The 21,694-nt window shown below is 43.1% G+C and overlaps 3 protein-coding genes across 3 annotated transcripts in view; 1 reads left to right on the top strand and 2 right to left on the bottom strand.

The window, feature by feature from the left end:
* Positions 1–490: 490 nt before the first annotated feature.
* Positions 491–13,955, bottom strand: gnptab (N-acetylglucosamine-1-phosphate transferase subunits alpha and beta). The gene is made up of 21 exons (XM_031858910.1): positions 13,661–13,955; positions 12,970–13,055; positions 12,572–12,691; positions 12,188–12,238; positions 11,228–11,430; positions 10,835–10,899; positions 10,533–10,667; positions 7,649–7,810; positions 7,380–7,559; positions 6,883–7,053; positions 6,661–6,784; positions 6,356–6,571; positions 5,183–6,240; positions 4,903–5,102; positions 4,602–4,821; positions 4,381–4,494; positions 4,204–4,289; positions 4,015–4,113; positions 3,728–3,895; positions 3,107–3,197; positions 491–2,096 (listed from the first exon to the last, which is right to left on the bottom strand). Exons 1-21 carry the CDS (start codon positions 13,820–13,822, stop codon positions 2,025–2,027), a joined length of 3,783 nt encoding a protein of 1,260 aa, XP_031714770.1. The 5' UTR covers positions 13,823–13,955; the 3' UTR covers positions 491–2,024.
* Positions 13,956–16,351: 2,396 nt separating this feature from the next.
* Positions 16,352–19,164, top strand: dram1 (DNA-damage regulated autophagy modulator 1). Its single transcript, XM_031859274.1, has 7 exons — positions 16,352–16,837; positions 17,228–17,295; positions 17,508–17,650; positions 17,739–17,916; positions 18,134–18,192; positions 18,299–18,391; positions 18,480–19,164. Exons 1-7 carry the CDS (start codon positions 16,464–16,466, stop codon positions 18,516–18,518), a joined length of 954 nt encoding a protein of 317 aa, XP_031715134.1. The 5' UTR covers positions 16,352–16,463; the 3' UTR covers positions 18,519–19,164.
* An 829-nt stretch (positions 19,165–19,993) lies between these two features.
* Positions 19,994–21,694, bottom strand: part of washc3 (WASH complex subunit 3) — a 3,800-nt gene continuing 2,099 nt past the window's right edge. The window contains exons 6-7 of the mRNA XM_031859275.1: positions 21,579–21,643; positions 19,994–21,487 (exon numbers count right to left, since the gene is read on the bottom strand). Of these exons, the coding sequence (XP_031715135.1) occupies positions 21,388–21,487; positions 21,579–21,643 (165 nt within the window). The 3' untranslated portion in view covers positions 19,994–21,387. The remainder of the gene's footprint in view (positions 21,488–21,578; positions 21,644–21,694) is intronic.

Raw genomic sequence — 21,694 nt, 5'->3', positions numbered from 1 at the left:
ATGGTTAACATGGTAAATATATCTGCTAAACATCACGTTGTTAGCATCACATTGTGAGCCAGTTAGCATGCTGGCGTTAGCATGTAGCCCAAAGTAAAGCCTCACAGAGCTGCTAGTATGGCTGTAGATTGTTTTTGTGAAATATTGGATCATTTTACTTGTTTGGGTAACAAATAACAATTTTCATAAAACCGTGTGAGAAGTTCATTTAGAAAACAACTTTGGTGGAACTGCTAACAACTCAGACGCTTGAAACAGAGGCCCCAACTAGATAGATTTATATTTTAAACTTGAATCTAAAAACTAAGAATAATAGTCATGTCAATAGTAATGTTGAGTAAAAAATACAATACTTCCCTCTACGATGTAATGGAGTATGAAGTGGCTCAAAATTAAAATGTTCCAGTAAAGTACCCCAAAATTGTACTTACAGTGAGTATATTAGAGAAGGTGTGCTACGCTACATTCACACATGACAAAAACACCAAGATGACTGAATCAAGCCACATTTTATTGTATTTGGAAGAGCCATTGAACTGATGCAATCTGAGAGATGCCATGTAACTCATCACCTCGCCTGCTAACACCATACAGTACATCAAGACTGTTATGGCAGCGGTAAAATGCTGACAACTACTACTAGTCACTTCCTCTTTCTGTCATATTAAAGAACTTTGTAAAACTGACATTCAGAGGAAAAAGTTGGAGCAGTTGACGAGCATTGTCTGAGGCTATGTTTACATTCTGCGGCATTAAAATCAGCTGCATCAGTCATCGGGCTCACTGTCACAATAATACAATCAAAATAAGTTACAGATCATGCTGAGGGAGTCTGAATTTCAGACAGTAGCGAGCCTGTTGAGTCCCACAGGGACACACGTACAGGAAGCTATGAAAGCTGTAGTATTACATGTAGCTCCAACAATCAATTAAATTTGTACCACATTAAGAATCACATTATCCTATATCCCATTCATTCTCATTGTAAATCACTAGATAAGGGTGATGTGGCCAACATTTAGGACATATTTATAAAAAAAAACAACTAAAGGAGATAAACCAAAAATGTTCAAACAAGCAGGAATGAACAAAGGCACTTCAAGTTTCCATGTTTTTAACGACAGACAACAACCAACACTTGTTTTATTCATCCTATATGTACCTTAATGTCCTTAAAATTAAGCCATAGTGATAAAAGCCAAACACAACCAGGGCTGCAGGTGAAAATGAGTTTGATCTGCTGAACATTTTTGCAATTAATCGTTTTGTATATATATAAAAAAAAAATTATAATTATAAAGGCCAACCAGATAGCTGAGGCCTGAGCACCGATTTGGACGAAGTGTATTCACTTTCCCCACATTTCCGGTCTCTCTCTCCACTGTTGCTGTCAAAAAGCCTATCACCATTTCCACAGCACCCAAAGGTGATGTCTTCAAAAGTGTTTGTTGTTTAACTAGCAGTCCAAAACCCAAAGATAAGTAACTAACGGTGATATAAAACAGGGAATATACTCTGATTTAAGAAGCTGGTAACAGCAAATGTTTGGCATTTTTCCTTAAAAAGTGACTCAACCGAACCAGCTGCTGTCAAATGTTTCACCCTTTAACAGCACATCAATCAATAACATGGTGAGAACAGGACACGGGGAGGGTGGTGCAGTATGGAGGGAGTGTTTGTTTGTGTAGCTGCAAATGTGTGTGTTGTACAAAAGCCTCAGATGCCCCCAGCGGAGGAAAATAAGTATCACTGGCTTCTTCTTTCTGGCTGCCATTCCTTTCACTGGCCAGCCCCATCCATTATCTTATGAAAAATGCTTCATCGCCATCTCACATGAGTCTATCCACTGTACGTGCTGATGCAACACAAGCACGGAGGACTTCAGATTCCCGTTTCCACCCAGTCCTCCGGGCTAAATCCTCTCTTCCGAGCAGGTGAGAGAGGGCGGACGTCGTTGGAAGAGCAGAAAGAAGAGGAAAGGGAAGTCTTCTCCCCCCCCCCCCTTTTTTTTTTTTTTTTTTTTTTCACACCCGCTCAGGGTTGCTGTCCCCGTTTACTCTGCGTCTGGGGAACAGCTTTCGCTTCAGCAGAATCAGCTGCAGGGAGAGGGGAGAAGAGGAAATGGCATAATAAGAAACAGTATGCAACTAAGGGAAGACAAGAAAAAACTTTGTGTGGTCTGTCAGCAAGAGGATGACTGTGATAGAGATGGGTGGGGATGTTAAGTGGTATCGACGTTCTGAATTAAGACTTAATTACTCAAAAGGACTTTGACACCAAATTCCCCATAGACCGTACGTAACCCAAAGAAGCAAAGATAATCTTAGGAGTAGGGCAGCAGAGTAAGATCACCTCCTCTGGATGAAAGACACTTTTGATCTCTCTGTTCTAAACTGTACAAAGCTGACTCAAATGTCTTAATGACAGCCAGGCTCATGTGGTGCCAAAAAGACATCAAAAGTTTGTGTGGTGACGGAGACACTGGACACGTTCCTATCTGGGAACATGTCCAGTTGGTCCCACGCGGTGCTGTGGGGAAAATTCTCCTACGGTCACCGTACCTCTTAACCTTTCTTTGGTGTTGGCGGAGGAGAAACTGGAAACCTTTGGATTAGGGAAGCGCTTCTAAAACAGCTCAATGTCAAACTGTGGCCGAGTGGTAGTTGTTAAACATTTCCTGACATTTGTTTTAATCTCTTTCAAGTAACAAATTGGAGGAATTGGACAGGAAAGTCGTCCAAACTCACTATCATGATTTTTATATTATTTGCAGGAGTGTTGTTTCAGATATAAATCCCACTTATCTGGCAACAAAGAAGTCTGAAACACATAGAAATACTGTCTGATCCAAGTCAACAAAGACTTCTCAGAGGACCGCTGGGCGTCTTTCATTTCTGTAAAGTCAGGCTCTGGCTCAGCGGCTCATACTATTGCGACACACGAGACGGATGCACCTCCGAGTGGAACTTCGGCAGCGAAGGCCTGAATCATAGCTCAAGTGTGAATCATGGAAACGGAGAGGTGTGTGTGTGAGCGAATGTCCGGGTGTCTTTTAACTGAATGTGTGAATAAAACTGCGTGTGTGGTCCGAGTCGGACACACTGACCTGTTCAGCGAAGAAGGACATGATGGTGAAGATGACGAGCGTTACGAGGACACAGTGCGTCCAGAACTTCAGCTTGTCCCGATATACTCGCCTGCGAAAAAACACGGTTCGTTTTAAATAAAACAACAGCAGCAGATGTAGAAACTATTGGGCACGTCTCCCTAGAGGGGAGGCTAGTTGTGATATAACAAGGAGGAAACATACAATATGCAGAGGGCAGCAGGGCGACAGGGTGACAAGGTGACATCACCCAACGCCATCTGGCAGTTACTTTACTAACTCAAAGACAGAAGCGGGAGGTCAGGAGACGGGGGACTAGACGGGAGGCTCAGCTGTGTAATGATCTTGCAAGTATCTTACAGCTAGCGACTGATCTGAGGCGGCGTGGTCTAATTTTAAAGCCTCTATGAGAGCCTGGCATTCTCCCATGAGTACAGGAGCAAGATCCCTGACCAAAGCCCCTGAAGGCTTCCCACTGCTCCAAACTGGCAACGCTCTGCTCCACGTGATGACAGACACAAAATTCTTATCTCAGGCCGATTGTGGAAAAAGAAGCGCTTGATAAATTACCAGCCCGCGTGCAACAAGGACTCAAAATGATCTCTAAACTTCACATCGTACCAATCCTGGAGCTCTTCCATATGCAGGAATCTGTTGCGGTACTCTCTTGGCAGTTCAAACTGGGATGGCAGCGGGAACATGGACTCGTAGAAGTCTCTCAGCACAGCTTTCACTGTGGCAGCGTCCTTATGGCTGTGGTCGATGTTATCGTTCAGACAGATGAACTTCCTGTTGGGAATGAATGAAAATACAGACCGTAGTACAGAGGTGAACTAAGAGGTGAACTTTGGTTGCATCACAGATGGAATATGATCAAAAGAAAGGCAAAAATCTGAAGTATTTCCCACCTGGGATTCTTCCTAATGTCATCTAACTGGCCAACCACATGGGAAACATTTGTCCGCACCATCTTGAAAGCGATCTCCTCCTCCCCCATGATCTCAAACCTGTCCAACAGAGCACATGTTAGCAGCAGCAACAGAATATCTGATTTTGAATACATTTTCAAAATGAACAATGGCACTTAAAGATCTCACTTGTACTTATTCTGGTCTCTGAAGGCTTTCTGGATGCGTTCTGTGATGGGCTTGCAGTAGAGGACGAGGCCTTTTGTGACAGGAGGCTGTGGATTGAACAGCAGTTGCAATGGATTGAAGCGATTTTTATTTGAGGTTTTCTCTTTTTCCAAGCAATTTACTTCAAGTGTTGCTCACCATGCTGGGGTCGTAGTAGGCCTCCTGTGTTGGGCTCACCAGGTGGAGCTGGGTCAGGTTAGTCGGGAGAGTCTTAGAGCAGTTTATCAACATCTGCTCCAGGCCTGTCAAGTCCTAGAAAGTGCAACAGAGAAATATTACACACTTTGAAACCGGAAGAATTCTTGTACTCTATTATATGACGAGTCTGGGATAGAAGATCTATCAAAGCCAGGACGGACCTGGAGGCTGAGTGGCAGCTCGTGGATCCTCGTGGCCAGAGTTCGAATCTCTCGGTCGGAGAGGACGCCCGAGTGGTCCGTGTCGATCTCGTCAAACACCTCAGACACGTTGAGCTGCTGTTGAGCACTCATCAGGAAGTAGAAGTACGAGAAGGCGAACTGCATGTCCTCTGGGTGACGAACGCGATGGGCTGACGTCTTGTCAAACGCCTCTGGGAATCTGAAGAAAAGAGCGCGGAACCGTTTGAGACGTCACCTCGTCGGGAATGTCGTAAAACAAAAGAATCTGTGACACACTCACGTGTCCTGCAGCTCCTGCATGATGAGGCGGTCGATCATGTGAGGCATGTGTGCGGGGACTTTGCGCGACGTGAATCCAAACTGGCCATTGAGCAGCTTGTTGACGTAGCGCAGCGAGTCGGCAAAAGTGTCCCGCAGCCTTCGACCTGTGGCGGCACCGTCGGCCTCATACGACAATTCTCTCTGCAGACGCTCCTCTTCCTGTAGAGTCAACACAGAGAGATTAATATTCAGAGAACTCTAAATGCTTGAGTTGAAAAGTGGAAATAGGCCCTGCTTACCTCGAGCAGTTTCTGGAAGTATTTCCTCCTCTCCCACGGCAGGAAGCCTCTGTCTGAGGAGATGAAGTGTTGAAGTCTCCTCCCGAAAGGAGCTCCTCCTGCAGTTTCTTCTGGCTCTGCCCGACTCTCCGCGCTCTTGGTTTTGGAAATACTGTCTAGTAGTTTGGAAGTCATGGGCCTTTCTATCACAGCCTTCAGATCGTAATGTTTGGGAGCTAGTTCCTCATGCTCATCATCAGTGTGGACGGGAATAAAATGAGTGACAGCCACGTGTTTCCTGGACATTTCCTCTTTTGAGTTTCGATTTTTCTGAACGATATTTCCTGCTTTGTCTTCCACGGGTGGTTTTCCTTCTAACTGCTCTGCCTCCAAGTCTTTATCGGGCTTTCCCTGGACCTTTTCTGCACCCTCACCAGCTGGTTGTGAATCGATGTCCTGCTGCTTTTGAGCCAGAGTCTTGAAAGGTTTTAAAAGTTCAGCCTTAGTGAGGTTATAACCCTTCATAGTAATGTCACCGATCAGAAGCTTCTCTTCCAACTTTTGCAGCTCACTCTGCACAGCAGCTGGTAGAAGTGACACATTCAGCGAGGGCACTTCTATGACACTCAGAGGTTCACCAGGCAGCCTCTTCTGGATCTTAGGACCGCGTTTGTCCTCAGGAATATCCGAGAACGGGACCGGTGGCTCTAGAGCCGGGGTCGGCTTTGGGTCTTTGTCGTCCTCTTTGCTCGCAGCCTGGGTCACGTTAGCCTGAGGCAACTCGCGGGTGTCGACAGCCACACTGAAGCTCATTATGAACTCTGTGTCGTCTTCTTTCTGGAAAGTGAGATTGTACTGGATCAGGGTGGCGTTGTGGCCCGGGTGCAGCAGCAGGTGAATGGTCTTCCACTTGTTGGCGACAGAGGTGTGGCGAAGCGCCGGGTTGTCACTGACGTGGGCCTCGGAGATTCTGCGGGCCAGTCTGTCAAAGCTGAAATACGGCCTAGTTTCACCTACTGGGAGGGTGTACAGGCTCTGATTCCGCATCAGGGTCACATGACGCAGCTCGCCAAAGTGCTCTACAACAGAAATTAACACATGTTAAAGGATAAGGCTATTGATCCCACAAAAAACCCTTGATAAGACCAACACCAATAACGTGTGGGCTAGAAAATATCCTGTCATTTAACTCACCTTGGCCACAGTCTCCCACATCAAACCCACAGGAGAGAACATTGCAGGCCTGGTCACAGAACTTGTCCGCCAGCCAGGAGTTGGCACAGCCTTGATTACAGTACGACGTTCCCCCAAGACCTCCTAAACCACCTGCGAACTGCCACACCTGTCCGCCACCTCCACCGGCCCCGCCACCGCCGACCCCGGCCACAAACCGACCGATTCCCGCTGCACCTGTCGGAGAAATAGGAAAAACATATTCGACATGAATCAAACAAATGAGCATATTTGCGCAGGAGAGATGATTGAGTCGATCTCTTTACCGAGGCAGTCTCCTCCATCCCAGTCACAGGCAGAGTTGTTGCAGGCTTTGTCACAGTAGCCATCTTTGATCCAAGATCCTGGGCAGCCCTCAGCACAGTTGGGGACAGGCCAGGTGAGATACACCTGCAGGCAAGGGAGGAAAGAAATAGTTACTTGCAGGAAGCAGTCTGTGCCACACAAGTCAACTCCCCGGTGAGCCGTTTGTTATGTCGCTTTCACACCTTCTGTCCTTTGGAGTGGCTGTAGAAGTCGTCCGGCCAGACGTCTTTGCCAAACATCACATCGTCGTTGAGGTAAATGAACTTCTGAGAGAGCCCGGGGATACGGTGGATGTGGGTCTCTATGGAAGGGGAGCTGAAAGTGGGAAGGTGGCTGTTGTTCTGGAAGATATCCTAAAGTCAAAGAAAAACATATTTACACTCTTATAATAAGCTAAACATAACATTTCCAACCGATACAAAGCATAGTTTTCATGAGTGCCTCAAAAAGAGATTTCAGGAAATTAGTTCGCTGCTTTGATTCTATAAAACATAGTTAAAGCTCGTAAACATAAACATAACGAGCACAATTTAACCATATGTTCTTGGCCGGGGTGTTATGACAAGTTCACTACTTTGTTTTTAAGACATGACATCGGGTTAGGAGTCAGTAACAATAAGCTAACCACACATCCCTGTTTGAGACTGCAGTGTGGGAGAGGCTGAGGTTTAAATTGTACCTGATGTGGGACAACTGTAACTCTGGGGTTGTCCAGGTTGAGCCAGGAGGGAATCTGCCCGTTAGTGACGATGAAGATGTGTCGCACCCAGGGGGCGTGTCTCTCCACCGAGCGCAGCGAATAGCGGAGCTCCTCGTTGTCCTCAAATCGGCTGGCAGACACATCTTCATCCTGTTTGGACTGGAGAGGAAAACCATAAATGGTTAGCCTGTATCTACAGGGGACATTAGTGCTCGCCGTGAACGGGTTTAAAGGAGGATCAGTCGCACCTGTGAGATGGCGGTGAGGTCCCAGAACAAGTAGCCAGGGCTGATGGTTAACTCTTTCCCATCCAGGGTCAGATTCTTTTTGGCCTGCTGCGTCAGATCGGTGAAGTCCTGCGGGGATTTCAGGTGGAGCAGAGCGATGCTGGCCTCAGAGTACAACTCAAACTGAGGGACAAATACAACAGTAAGGTGTTACTTGCTTGAAGGAGTACTCCAGTGATTTGGAATTACACTTTCATAAAGCGTGGTGAACTTTTTAGAGACAGACTTAATGAAAAGAATGGTTAAAATTAAATTTCCATAGTACTTTTGTTCATCCTCAGCTGTACATTTTAGCCTTGCCATTGTGAGCATGTTAGCATTTAGCTCTTTTAAGTCAAAAATCACCACATACAGTGGGAACATCCGAAATAGTAATTTCTCAGTTTTAAAGTCACATGCTCAGCAATGTTGTTCACCCTCAGTTCCACCCTAGCTTGGGACAGAGACCCTCATCGGTGTGTCATGATGACAAGAAGATTCATGGAAGACTGACGGGGTTGACCTCTGACCCTGCAGCTATCTTGATCTACAGAGATCAAATCAAAACAGTTATGATGCTTGGGGGGGAGGCATCTACTGGCTGCTGCAGTCAGAACGTGTGTGTGAGTGTGTGTGTGTGTGTGTTTTAAGAGGTGAGAGTTCAGAAAATTCTGTGATGTCATCGTCTCCATGACGTCTCCATCACATGACCTTTTGCAACGCAGGGTAGGAGAGAAAAATATGTATTTGCGGAACAAGACATCATTTTGGGCTGTGGGAACTTGTAATTGGCATTCTTCACTATAATAGGCTCAAAATAATCAGCAGATTAACTGAGTTTGCCCTCTTACTGTGACATGTGTACATTACATAAACACTTAATACTTGTATTAAATATTTTTATAATGTTTTACCTTTTCATCTTTATCTCATTCTTCTATTAACTTGTATTCCAAATATTATATTACGTGCTAGTGTGTGGCCCTGCACATACTGTGTGAGAAATAAAAACTTGGTAGTGGAGATGAGACACCGTGTGGACAAACGCAAACACGCACAAACACGCTAATGCAAACACATCAGCAGTCTTGTACACAGATGATCGGGGTTGTGGGGCAGCTTTCATCACCACAGCGCTCGGGCTAACACCAGCTATAAATACCGGCCGTCTCTCACACCGCTGAACCTCTCCCTCCAAACTATGCACATCATCCCTCTTTCACAGAATCGGCCGGGCAACACCAGGAAACACCTTGAAACACAAACTGGGTATTGTGGGGTGGCCCTTGAATCACATACACACACACACACTTTCCATTCTGGACTCTGTGTGGCTTCACAGTAACATCTCTACTCCCACACCAAACCCTCCGTTTTAAGAACTGGACTCCAAGCTGTTAAAGCCAGGCGAACATAAACATGCGTAAGATGATGGGGTCGTGTCCAAGAGTGTCGGGACGGTCTGTAAAATCCTTGTGACCTTTTCGGCGTGCTGGCGCCGCGCCACTCCACTCCAAACAGTTGTTCTAATGTTAACCCCAAAACCGCCAGCTAAGGTTACAGCCCGAATGCCGCCGGCTATTATCACATGACCTACCAGGCTGCACCGCAACCACGAACTTGGGAGACAAACGCAGGGAATGATGGGACGCCTGGGTTTGGTGATGATATGCGGGTTAAACACCGTTAACTCGCATGTCATCACATATGTGATAGTACACGTACTGGGTTGTTTCCTGGCGTATAACTTAACAAATGAGGAAAAAAAGATTTTTGTTTCAGTTGATCTTTTGGTGTATATAATTTCAGACAATAGTGAAAATAGCCCGTCATTCTTTACCAACAGACAAGTTAGATTATTTAAATTGCTTGTTTGGTCTGACCTGCAACAAAAACACGAAGATGTTCAGTTTCCTGTCTTAGAAGATCACGAAAACCTGCAAATATTAACAATTGATAAGCTGGAACATGTGAATTTTAGCTTAAAAATGACTTAAATTGATTCCGTCAATCCTCAAATTGATTAATTTACTAATTGTTTCACTTCTAAAACACAGCTGTGGGAGGTTTTTAAGATAGTGACTAATCTTCAAGCTTCTTAAGAGTTTACTGATACCATAAAGCTGCTGTAGAAGGATACAGAGATAGTTACAAAAGACGTTACCTAATCCGTCACCTATTCATTGTAATCAGCCATGCGAGTATATTATTGGAAGACGGGACAAACAGTTGACTCATGCCCGTCTGGTGAGACAGGGTCACTCAGCTCCAGGCTGCACGGTTTTGTTTTCTTTGATTATTTCGGAGTAATCCGCGGTCGTTAGTGGCATTCCTGCCTCTCAAAATATGAAGCAGACTTCTGATTAGAGAAAATTATTAGACACACAAGCCGCCGAGCTAAACAAAGGCCCTTTATCCACATCACAACATAACTGTTTAAAATAGAAAAAGGCCATATTTGGCAGGACAATGCAACCTCCGCTCCAAGGAGGATTTGACATTTGTGTCTGGCCCTTTTTTTTTAGATTGCGATGCTGCTGTGAAGTATAAAAAGATCTTAATTTGTGCACAAGTAAACTGTAAATGTCTGCAGTATGCGAAGTCCTTTAGCGCTGTGATAGGACGCTGTGTGAGTGACATCTGGTGGCAAAGCTCGGTTATGGTAAAGTTGCCTTTTACCTCAACACTGACAGCAGAGATGTCCCGAGCCGGTATTTGGACCAAATAGCAAAAATAAGGCAGAATTTAGAAGACTTATTTTAAGCGTCAGATATTAAGTAAATATAATAAGGACTGATATCAGATATCCCTAGTAATAATTAATAATCTAGTGAGTGATAATCATTAACGTTAAAGAATGTCTCACCTGATTGATCTTATTGGTTATGACAGAGGGCAGTTTGACTCTCAGCTGCTCCGTTTCCTTAAAGGACGCCGGGAAGCCGCTCAGGTAGGCCAGAGACTGCATGCGGATCAGACCCGGAGCCTCTTTATCCGTCGTCTGCAGAACACGCGGCAAAGACGTGCATTTCAATATACCACAACGCCGTATGATCTTTGATAACATTGGTCTTCTGTGATCAAGGGCTGTGTAGTTAACATGTGCAAAGAGGACAGGAGGGAATGCTGAGGGTACAAGTTCAGAGTTAATGGAACTAATAAACTCACCAGATAACATCTGGACACAGAGAACTTCTGGTCTTCTTTAGACACATCTGTAAAGGCTTTATCAGCTGTAAAAAAACAAGGAATTAACTGAGTGTAAAGATATAGTTTAATCTTTGACACATATACATAAAGTGTCATTGGAGTGAAGGCTTAGGAGCTACGCTAGCAATGGAATATTCTCACTTTCATTGTATTGATCATTCATGCTGCTGCTGTTACTGGTAATGCAGATTTGTTGCCACACCGCTGCAGCATTCCCATGTTCTGGTTACTCATTTATCACACTTCAAATATCATCTTTTGCATTGTAAATAATGGTTCATAGCTCAGTGATAATCTGCCTGCTCGGTTCAGTTATTACACCCCACTATGACTCGTCCTTGTGATTTTTACCCTCGGCCTGCGAATGGAAGACGACCACAGAGACGGTGGTGGCGGCGTGGAAGGCTTTGTTCATCAGCAGCAGCTCTTTGGCAGCGGAGAAGGAGGAAGAGAGCGACGGCAGCTCTTTGAGCGTGACGTTGGCTGGCAGAGCGGGGTCCAGGGCCAGCATGGGCGCTATGATGCAGTGGGACAGCAGACATTCTGGCTTAACACTGAAAACAAGACAAAAAACAATAACGCTTTACTCACTGCATCTTCACCCAGATTACCACCTACTCTTTGTGGTTTACACAGTTAGAAATGAGTCAAATTCACAGGTTCAGCAAACAGTTTCCTTTGTGGAAATGTTGCATCGAGTCCCTCTTTGTGTCTGCGGTTAAAACTCACAGATGGGCTTTTTAATCTCGACAGAAAGAGGGGAGGGGACAGAGAGAGACAGCCTAACATTTGGGTGGTGAACAAATTAAATCCCCGTCTTGAATCTTCATTGTCGTTCAGCTTTAGGATTCACATCGCCACCAAAGATGAACATCGGAGTCGAACATACACCTCGTTAGACAGGTCTATCAAGCCGCTGCGTAGACTTGTTTTGCAATAGAGATGCAAGGAGTTACATAATATCAGATTAATATTCAATTGTTTTTACTTCATGGAAAGAATACTGCACATAACAATCAGTTATTAACGACGCTGGGCCTCTTTCGCCTCTATCAAATAACCGACATCCCACCGGTTTACACTCTGCTTGTGGTTTAACACAACCAGACTTCCTGTTTCAACATATAATTCTCACCCTGCTGTCTCATTGTGCCTTTAACAGTCATTTCCATGTGGTTTGAAAATGACTGAATGCCTATGTTAATGTAGGTTTCTTTTAAGATGGCCATTATGAGAGTCATAGACGATATTGTGGCAGAGTTGGAATGTGTTGTACAGGTTCACACCCCATAAACATAGCTTCAGACTCACCTTTCTTTTGGCACTTCAGTTGTTTCACTCGCATTTTTCCCCAGGCGTTCCCTGTGTGCATCGGAACAGTGAATTCATATTATTTGCAGCTTATACAACCTACAGTAGCAACGTTGTATTGAGACTAATGAACCGGGGACTTTCTCCGCAAGAGTTATTCTAACCTTTGATCTTAAGACTCCCTGCTTTCTCCTCCGGGGCAATGTCTGAACAAGCCGATCAGAGTGAAAATGATAATGCTACAGCTCAATTCTGACTATTCAGGTGGAATTTGGAGTGTGTTTGCACTGTATGACAACATACTGCAGGGCTGCGAGACTTTATGCAGTAAAACAAATAGCTATATATACCATTGTATGGGTTACAAGTGTCACTCATAGCTACCTCAGAGCTCTTTGTTCCTCCTCCAGTTGCTCTTTGACCGTCCTCAGTTCCTTCAGCAGAGCCATGTCTGTGCCGTTCACCCATGTGTACACCACATCAATAGGCATGGGCAGACAGAGCCTGCAAAAAGAAACACTCGCAGTCACCCGAGACAATCCTGAAAGTGCGACGCCGTGACCCCGTTTCCCTCCCCAGCGAGTCTGGATTAGTTTGTGTTCACGCATGGTTGCACGTCGTCCTTGTTCTTTCAGATTCCTCCTCAGGGAAGGGTACACGCTGTCCTGTGTGGCTCCCACGAAGGGTTTTGCAGAAAGTGGCCACACTTCTTGTACATTAACATTTGTGAACGAGTTCAAGGAACCCCTCATTGGAAGCATTAAATGCTGTCTCTCACTCACCTGCTTTGGAAAGATTTCCCACCCACGTTGTCTCTGTAGGAGTCAAACAGCACGTGATACTGGTCCCGACTCCACTCCACCACCACCTGTATGGAAAGGAAGGGGGCACACGATGATACAAGTAGTTGCTACATCCCAAATATCACATTCACACAGGGCCACACCGAACCACACTCAAAGACAGGGCAGCTTTCTTTGTTCACTCATTATTTGCACAAGCACACCCTGTTACAATGAGACTTTCTGAATATTTTGGGGATCTTTAGTAAGAGCTCTTCAGTTTAGCAAATGCAACAACAAAAACGTGATAAAATCTAAACGTAAAACGCTTGATATGCGTGGTATTTACACATCTTCCTCAACAGAACTGGTTTAACTTACAACGTGGTGGACTGTCAGTCAGCGAGCCATACGGGACACACTTCTTAAAGACATTTGAGATTTTCCTTTAAATACGTAAAATCAAGTGATTCATTGTGACGCCGAAGTAGTACAAACACCTTAAAGATCCACAAAACGTGAGAGTTAAAGATCTTAAACGTGGGTTTAGTACCGAGCTGGACCGCTTTAAAGAAACAGCCCGTTGTTTGAGTAGGCTGTGGTGGACGGCTCAGGACAACAGCTCGAGGACTAAGGTCTGCTACAAACAACAACATGAATGTCTGGAGTTAAGCACACAGAAGAAGCTCACCTCTCCGAACTGAAAGGCGGAAACTATCATGAGGACGATCCCCCCGAAGCAGATGTAGAGCCCATAGCGGTGGGACAGACAGGTGTACGTCTGCCTCTGCAACAGCTTGAGCACCGAGTTCACGACTACCATGGTTCTCCTTTGCGAAGCATACCGCTGCATTCATTCAAAGAAAACGCGGGTTTAACGCACGGATAAAAGAAAGTAAACATAAGCGACCCGGGTTTGTCAGCTGACCACCAGTCAGACTTGCGTGACACATGACAACCCATACATTCCACTCTTCCTCGGTGGTAGTGACGCTGCTGCTGCTTCTTCTTCTGCGCTTCGAGCCCGCTGTCGCCCTCTGGTGGAGAGGAGCGGGGCTTCGGGGTCAACAGGTGAAGCTTAAGCCACGTCATCGTGGATTTAAAGTCGTGCTTGTGTCCACGTGGAGAATGCAAGTCCTATATTAAAGTGGTTTCCTTGAAAAGAGGTAGATGAGAGTTGTGGGAATGAAAACAGGAAAGGTTTAGGCCATAAAAAAACAAAACAATGAGCTGAAAGACGCTAAAAAAGCTCCACAGAGCTGAAGTGAACTGCATAGTTGGTATATAATTCTCTGTGGGTACGTCGCTACTTGCAACTGTTATTATAAAAAAATATTAAAAGTTAAAATCCATCGTTGTGTTTAAAACTGCAGCTTTACAATTTCTCTTCAAAAAAAGTTCTAAATATTTACTTTGAGATTGTCAGAGGAAAGAAGCCATTGTGAAAATGTTCTCAAAGCCCATGGTGATGTCCTCAAATGTCTTTTTCTGTCCACAGCTCAAAGATATTTAGTTTAGTCATAGAAGCGTGAAAAAAACAGGACATATTCACATTTAAGAAGCTGGAATCAGACATATTTTTTCTTTGGAACTCGCACCAATTAATCAATTATCAAAAGAGTTGGCGATAAATGTAATAGTTGAACACTGGTCTTTTCATCGTCGCAGTCCTAATCTCAATTCTTATCTCCAGCAATGAAAAGTGAACCAAATGTGCTCTGTAACAAAAGCATGTTGGTGTCAGTAGAAAAGCAGAAATACAGCTGCTCAGAACGCGCCTTGTACATCCCAAAATCAACAAAGAGAACCAGAAACTACTGACAACAGTGGAGGTGTCATCACATGATCCAAGTACAGGACTTTGGTCACTTGATAAGCTGTGGTTGTATGAGGGTGGGGTAATAAAAACACTAACACAGTTTTAGTTGTGATGGCGTTGAATGTGGATAGTTGAACTAAACAGCCTCGGCGTAATTCTATGTGAGTCATTTGACAGCTGCTCTAGGAGCACAAACCAGCCGGGCAAAGATCAAAAGTATTTGGCCTTGAAGCAAAATTATGGTCTATGTCAACCTGTCATACTTCCCATAAATCTTAACTTTGCTCTCACCACCTCCATGGTGGAGATAAACATTTTTGCATGGACTATTTTAAACTTTTGTTTCTTAGTTGGAAAGTAAACACAGAGAGCAGCACCCTGGAATAGCTATGTTGTCTAGGGGATCTACATCCATGACAACTTGGCCAACTTTGTTTCTCAGCTCAGGTTACCTTGGAGTCCCCACATGAACCCAGCTTTAGGAACCCAGCCAGAGGCCACATATTCTCAGTCTGGGACCAATCTTCACCACCAGAGAGCAGTAGTAGGAGAAACACAGTACACAGATCATATACTCAATGTAAAATACTCAATACTTAAGTAAAAGCACCACAGTATTAGCAGCAAAGTGTATTTATTGTATCAAAAGTTAATCTTAAAATTCAGAAAAATGGCCCCTGTAACTATTCTATTATATGTTATTAATCTATAACAATACATGTTACAACCTTTTATGCAAAGTAATCAGTAACCAGCTGTAAAATAAAGGTAGTGGAGTAAAAACTATAATATATCCCTTTTGAAACAAATGTGCAGTATCAGTAAAAGGATGACAATTAAAATAGAAAGTACAGTTACTGAAGTACTGTACTTAATTACAACTTTACGGTACATCTCTTTTACTACTTAGCTGACGTCTTCTCTATTTACTTGCGAAATACATATAGTACTTTTACCCAACATCGTATAGTAGCTCCACAATGTTGGCAACTGTAAGAGCCATTTTGTTATTGTTTTGTTTTAGTACAACCTCCCACCACTTGGGGGCGTAGTGCCGGTGTGAATCTGGGCGCAGGTATTATCATCAGTGGGGTCACTGAATACAGGTGGTTGCTAGTAAGCAGAAGCAAACAGTTTTTGACCGTGCACATTTTAATGAAAGTAAATGTTGTGATTTATTTGGAATATGTAGAGGAAATAGATAACGAAAGAGAAAGTGGTCGGCCTCTGTTTATGTGAGAAATAAAATGCCTATATTGGAAACTGGACTTCGTTATTTATGGCACGAGTCAGAACAAACATTTCAGCAACCGTGGTGACTTTTCTTTGGGAAGCAACGGTCACTACAGCAACAAACATCCAAAAATACATGATGATTCAAATGTAAATTCAATAATAAAAGAATATTATAATATGTTTTTATACATTATATACATTCTGCACAATGATTACTTTAAGTGTTTTTTTTTTGCTAAAAACTATTTTTTTTTTTCGGAAATTTAAACTTTAGAATACTTCCCCATCGTAGGTGATTACTGGCACTGACACACCGAAACATTCAACGAGTCTTTTAGGTGGAAACGAAAGGAAGAAAGATGAAGAGAGTACAGGAAGCGCTGGATGGTCATAAGAGGAGGTTTTATTTGCGTAGGTCGGCCCACAGGCAGTGGTTTTAATGGGGAAGAAGTTACTGTACACTGTATACTGTATCCTAAATCAGCTTATCGCTAGAGGCCAAGCTCATTCTTCTTCACACACCACCGTGACTGTCGGTAACTTCACAGCAGCAACGGCAGCAGCAGCAGCGGATCCCGGAGCAGCTTTTACCGAGGATTTGTTTCTACTGTATGGGACTATTTCACGACTTCACCCGTGTCAAAGTCTCTTCTCTGGAGGTTCCGCGTTAACCCTCTCTGAGATGTTTTGGTTCAAGCAAGGACTGTGCTTTCTTCCAGTGTTTTTGGTCATCTGGTCCTCCAGCACTTTTATTGTTTCCTACCTTATTGCGCTTTTCAGAGGTGATATCGACATAATCTTTCCATACATAAGGTGAGTTTTATTCATGCGCTTGTTTTCAGATAAGGGAAGTCATTCTTCGATCTTTATCGAGTGAAATCTGAGCTATAAGAATGCATATCGATGTTTTATTTTGATTTTGGTTTATGAGAGCTGGAGTTTAGTTTCGTTTTCCTCCGCGGTGACTTGGCTGGTACCCAAACTCCAGCTGCACGTCGCCAACTCGAAACATCTGTTACTTTGTGCGGATTTAGACCTCTTCTTTTCACTTCTCCCTTTAAAGGTGGACTTTTATTTTAAGAAGAGACGGCCAAAGTTTACTAGATGTCACAAAAAGAAGTCTAGCTCTAAATAAAGGGAAGTTATCAACACGTGTCTGTGATGTGAGGGCTGACATGCAGATCTGTCTTTCCCCCTTCTCAGTGACACAGGTGCGAAACCCCCAGAGAGCTGCATTTTTGGCCTGATGACATTCATTTCTGCATGCGCAGGTATTTCCACTCCCATCAACATCTGCAACGTCACATCTGTCTCTTTTAGGCAACTCTGGGCTTTCCCAGGGGAGGAACAAAGCTTTCCCAAGATGTTAGTTACAGTTCCCCTTTTTGAGAAAAATGAAAGCAGAATTCCTTTGTCGGAATGCAAGAGGAATTTGCTGTTCGCAAGACGTTTGGGGTAAATGCACTCTGTCATCTTTATGCAGGAACTGCCACCATCTATGCCCGGTACAAGTATGTGGAGAAGCTGAGTGTTGACACAAGGGTGATGAACCCGTGTCTCAATAAAATAGGTTTTGTGTTTGGGATGCTCTCCTGTCTGGGCATGTGCATCGTTGCAACGTTCCAGGTACGTCTTCACGTGTGGTGCACATTTGAATGCCATGAAGATAACTTAACGTTTAACGGCGTATTTGTTCTTCTTTTTTGATTTGCAGGAAACAGCAGTGACAGTAGTTCACCTCATCGGAGCTATGATGTTCTTTGTCTCTGGTGTCGTGTACACAATACTCCAGTCTGTTCTCTCGTATCAAGTCTATCCATTCGGGTCCTCCATGAGTGTGTGTCGAGTACGTGCGGGTATCGCCATCCTTGCCTCTTTGGCTTTTCTCCCCAGTATCCTTTTTCACATGAGTCTAATCTGTTAAAACACATTTAAAAAAGTCTACATGCTTTAGTGTCCTGGTCTGCTATGTTAACCAGCATGACATGCATTAAAACAGGAACTTCCCTTTATGATTGCTACATCATTCTCTTGGAGTTAACAGTAAATACACACAAGTACAAGTGCCAACCGCTGTTAAACACCATTTTTCCTCAATGGATGATTCAGCTGTCATCTGTGCGTTCTTTGTGACACAAACCACGCTGCACAGACACACAGGAGACGAGGTAGGCTGTCGTTTGTCACTATGACATATGCATACATTTTTGCAAAGTTTGCAATCAACACCAATGTGTTGAATATGTGCTGATTGTGTGTGTTTCCCTCTTTCAGGACTATCCCTTCCATCTAGCCAGCGCGGTGTGCGAGTGGGTTGTTGCCTTCAGCTTCATCTGCTTCTTCCTCACATACATCGACGATTTCAAGGTGAGTATCACGCCATCAAACGGAAACTCTTTTTAAAAAAACGTCTTGAATTTACTTCTCAATTGTCTCTCTTTTTTATTTCCTACAGCTGTTTACCTTACGAGTGAAAACAGAATATGCGGAGTAGCCTTGATGAGTCCGCAACTGCCAGCGAAATCAGTATTTTCAAGTAAAAATGTGCTGCATGTTGTTTTTGTGAAGCTTTTACGCATTTTGTACATTTGCATTTTATACCGCGATGCTGTTATAAGATTTGGTCTTCTGTATGACCTGACTGAATTCATTGGTGGATTGAAGGAAGAACATTGTTATGTATACGTTTTGAACAACTGGTCATAGCAGAGAAGAAAAAAACTGATCACAGCCTGTATCTTTATACTTTTTTTTATGATCTCAAATCATTTTTTATACTTATTGCGTCCTATGAACACCACTTTGCACTTTGCTCTCGACTGTTTTAAACTTGCCACACCAGCGTGACACATTCCGTCCCGTCAGACCTGTGAAAAGTAATAAGAGAAGTTCATCACACAGTGAACACATGACAGCTCCGCATGTGGTTAAATGAGCAAACCACTCAAACTGATGTTATGTGAATCTACACTGATACTGTCTGTAAGGAGCCAGAAGCCTGTCTGAAATATTACTTCAATTTTGCTTGTGTCTACAGCCTGTAGCCGGCTCAGGCAATGGGGATTAGACTACTTAATTGATTAGTTTGCTCAGTACAACTGCCAAATGAAATTTCTGTAATAAAAGAAACTTGAATTGAAGCTAATTAGAATTAAAGAAACACGTTTTCAGTGTGCTTTCAGGCAGATCAATGCCGCCTTTATGTATCTGCCTTAGATCAGCGCACACGAGTTTTAAACAGTTCAACTGGAGTGACCTTTCCTTCTAAAATGGTTTAATTTTTAGGAATTTCAGGGGTCTGAAGAGGCAGAGGTTTCCAGGATTTCACACATAAAATGTAATCTTCTGAAGAATAAAATTATTCTCAATATCAGAAATATAAATATATATATATATATTTTAACTTTTGACAATAGATTGTTACAGATTTTAATGATGCAAGTAACATCACGAGGACACTGAGAAGCCCTCCGAGACAAATTTGTGAATTTGGAATTAATAAATAAAATGAACTTGACACATTTGGGAAGTAAATAAATGTTATGTAATACCGTCAGGCTGCTTGAGATGATTTAATTACCTTCAACATATTCCTCTCACATGCTGGGAAGGCTTGTGACACCTTATATTCTGAGAAAACCGTTTGCGTCATCGTGTTGGCTGTTGGCCAAATTAAAGATCACTATCACATTTGAGTATCAGCTGATGTATTTCACTGGCCAGTACTTTTGGAGCATCTCTTTATGGATACATGGTGATGAGGCGATGGGACTAACAAAGTATTTCAAAGAGAAATGCTGTACTGTATTAGTGGTCACATGAACACAGATTATTAACTTGTCCACTACAGATACTGTATTTACAAGGGAAATTATTGTTTTAATTCAAATACTGTATTGGTACTGTTTTGCTTATGACATATTGTACTGCAGAGATTATGGTGCGATGCTGAGCTGAAAATAAAGATACTTTTTTTTTTAAACAAACTGAGTTTATTACAGATCTTGCTTTTGTACACAAAGGGCTCTCCAGACTTCTCCACACTCTTTCTTTTCAGTTGTCATAGCGTAAAATGCATTCGTAGTAGAAATCGTATGAATATTTATTTATTGTGAAAGCATTCCTGACTTCTCCATTTTACATTTGCGGGCATGTAGTCACAAGTCCTGATCTATGAAACAATAAGCTGTAACAATGAACACAGTCAACACAAAATAAATCTGCAGGTACGTTGTTCCAACACGCGGTGTTCCAACACGCGGTGTTTACCACTGATTTGACTCTTAGTGCAAGTCTGTTTGCTCTTCATTCTAGCTGAGGTTAGTGTGCAATACACCGATATTCCTGCAAAACAAACTCTCTACAAACCCAATGAAGATTTAGAAACATGTCCATGGACAAAGTGTTAGCTGTGAAACCACCTAAGCCAGATCAAATATTACGATTCATCATTTATTGTCTTTCATTGTGTCATATCAGGTGTTTTGCAGCAGCTTCACAAAGTATTCAGATTTCAGTTTAGGTTCTTAATAAGTTTGCAAAAAACTTCTAATAACATGTCATTTCTGCGACATTAATGTGTGTAAATTGATGGACAAAACCATGAAATTAAATGCATAACAAATTTCAAAATGTTAAGAGTACTTTCTGAAGTCACTGGAATGTAGTCTAAAATGAACAGTACAAAGAACAGAGGCCTCACACTGAATATACTGTCGTTTTTGTTCCTGCAACTATCAAAATACTTCAGTGACGGCTGAATTTTAGGAAGGAACATCACATGCTGAACGACATGTGATTTCCCTTCCCATTAAACTGGTATTGTGATATACCGTACATCAAAACTGAAAGTATATTGTATTTTTCCTCCCTTTGCTTAACACACAGAGTTACAATGTACGTGTCAAACATACATTTTTGTAATAACTTTCAACTGATGAGTGTATCTCTTAAAGGCATTACACTGTGATAGTAGTGTGACAATCGAAGAAGAACAATAACTTTTGCAGTATAGAATTACTTTTTGTACAAAAATGACTTTCTACTGCCATGTTTTGAGGTCTACTGCTAAAATACTCAACGGGGAATTATTCCCTCTTTGTCAAAAATGCTAAATGTATCAAAATTGAGGTCGCTGACCAACCGTAAGCGAAACAATCTCAGTGCTTTTACACTGAAATTACAATCACTCTGGTTGGCGTTTTCCCCGTTTCAGGCACTTACATTTGCACCTTCACGCTGATGCTCCTTTACAAGCACACTGCAACCAACTTCTCTTTCTCAGAACAGGTGTACAGAAGCTCAGAGTAGCGATGAGTGGCCTTTACAGGAAGCTGTGTGGGTGATGGGGGACAGAGGAAATGTCAGTCGCTGAAAGACGACTCGCTGTCAGAGCTGGTGGCAGCAGAGTCCTGATCCTCTGCGCTCCTCGTTCCTCCATCAGGCACGGGGGCGTCCGGTGTGCTGTCATCAGCAGTGGAGGCAATGTTATTGGTCAGTTTCATAAAATAAAAATATAAGATCATCACCACAACAGTAACAGTAAAACACTCACTCAAGCAAGTTGGGATCCAAACCCTCCAGGACCATTTTATTCTTTATAGCCATAACTGGAACTCCCTGTGACAGATAAAACATGCATTGAGATACAGAACATTCTGATATTTTTAT

Source organism: Anarrhichthys ocellatus, unplaced genomic scaffold (genome assembly GCF_004355925.1).
Source record: "Anarrhichthys ocellatus isolate YVR2014 unplaced genomic scaffold, GSC_Weel_1.0 scaffold21, whole genome shotgun sequence".
NCBI classification, from domain to species: Eukaryota; Metazoa; Chordata; class Actinopteri; order Perciformes; family Anarhichadidae; genus Anarrhichthys; species Anarrhichthys ocellatus.
The sequence above is the reverse complement of the archived record's forward strand: the minus strand, read 5'-3'. Positions and strand labels throughout refer to the sequence as shown.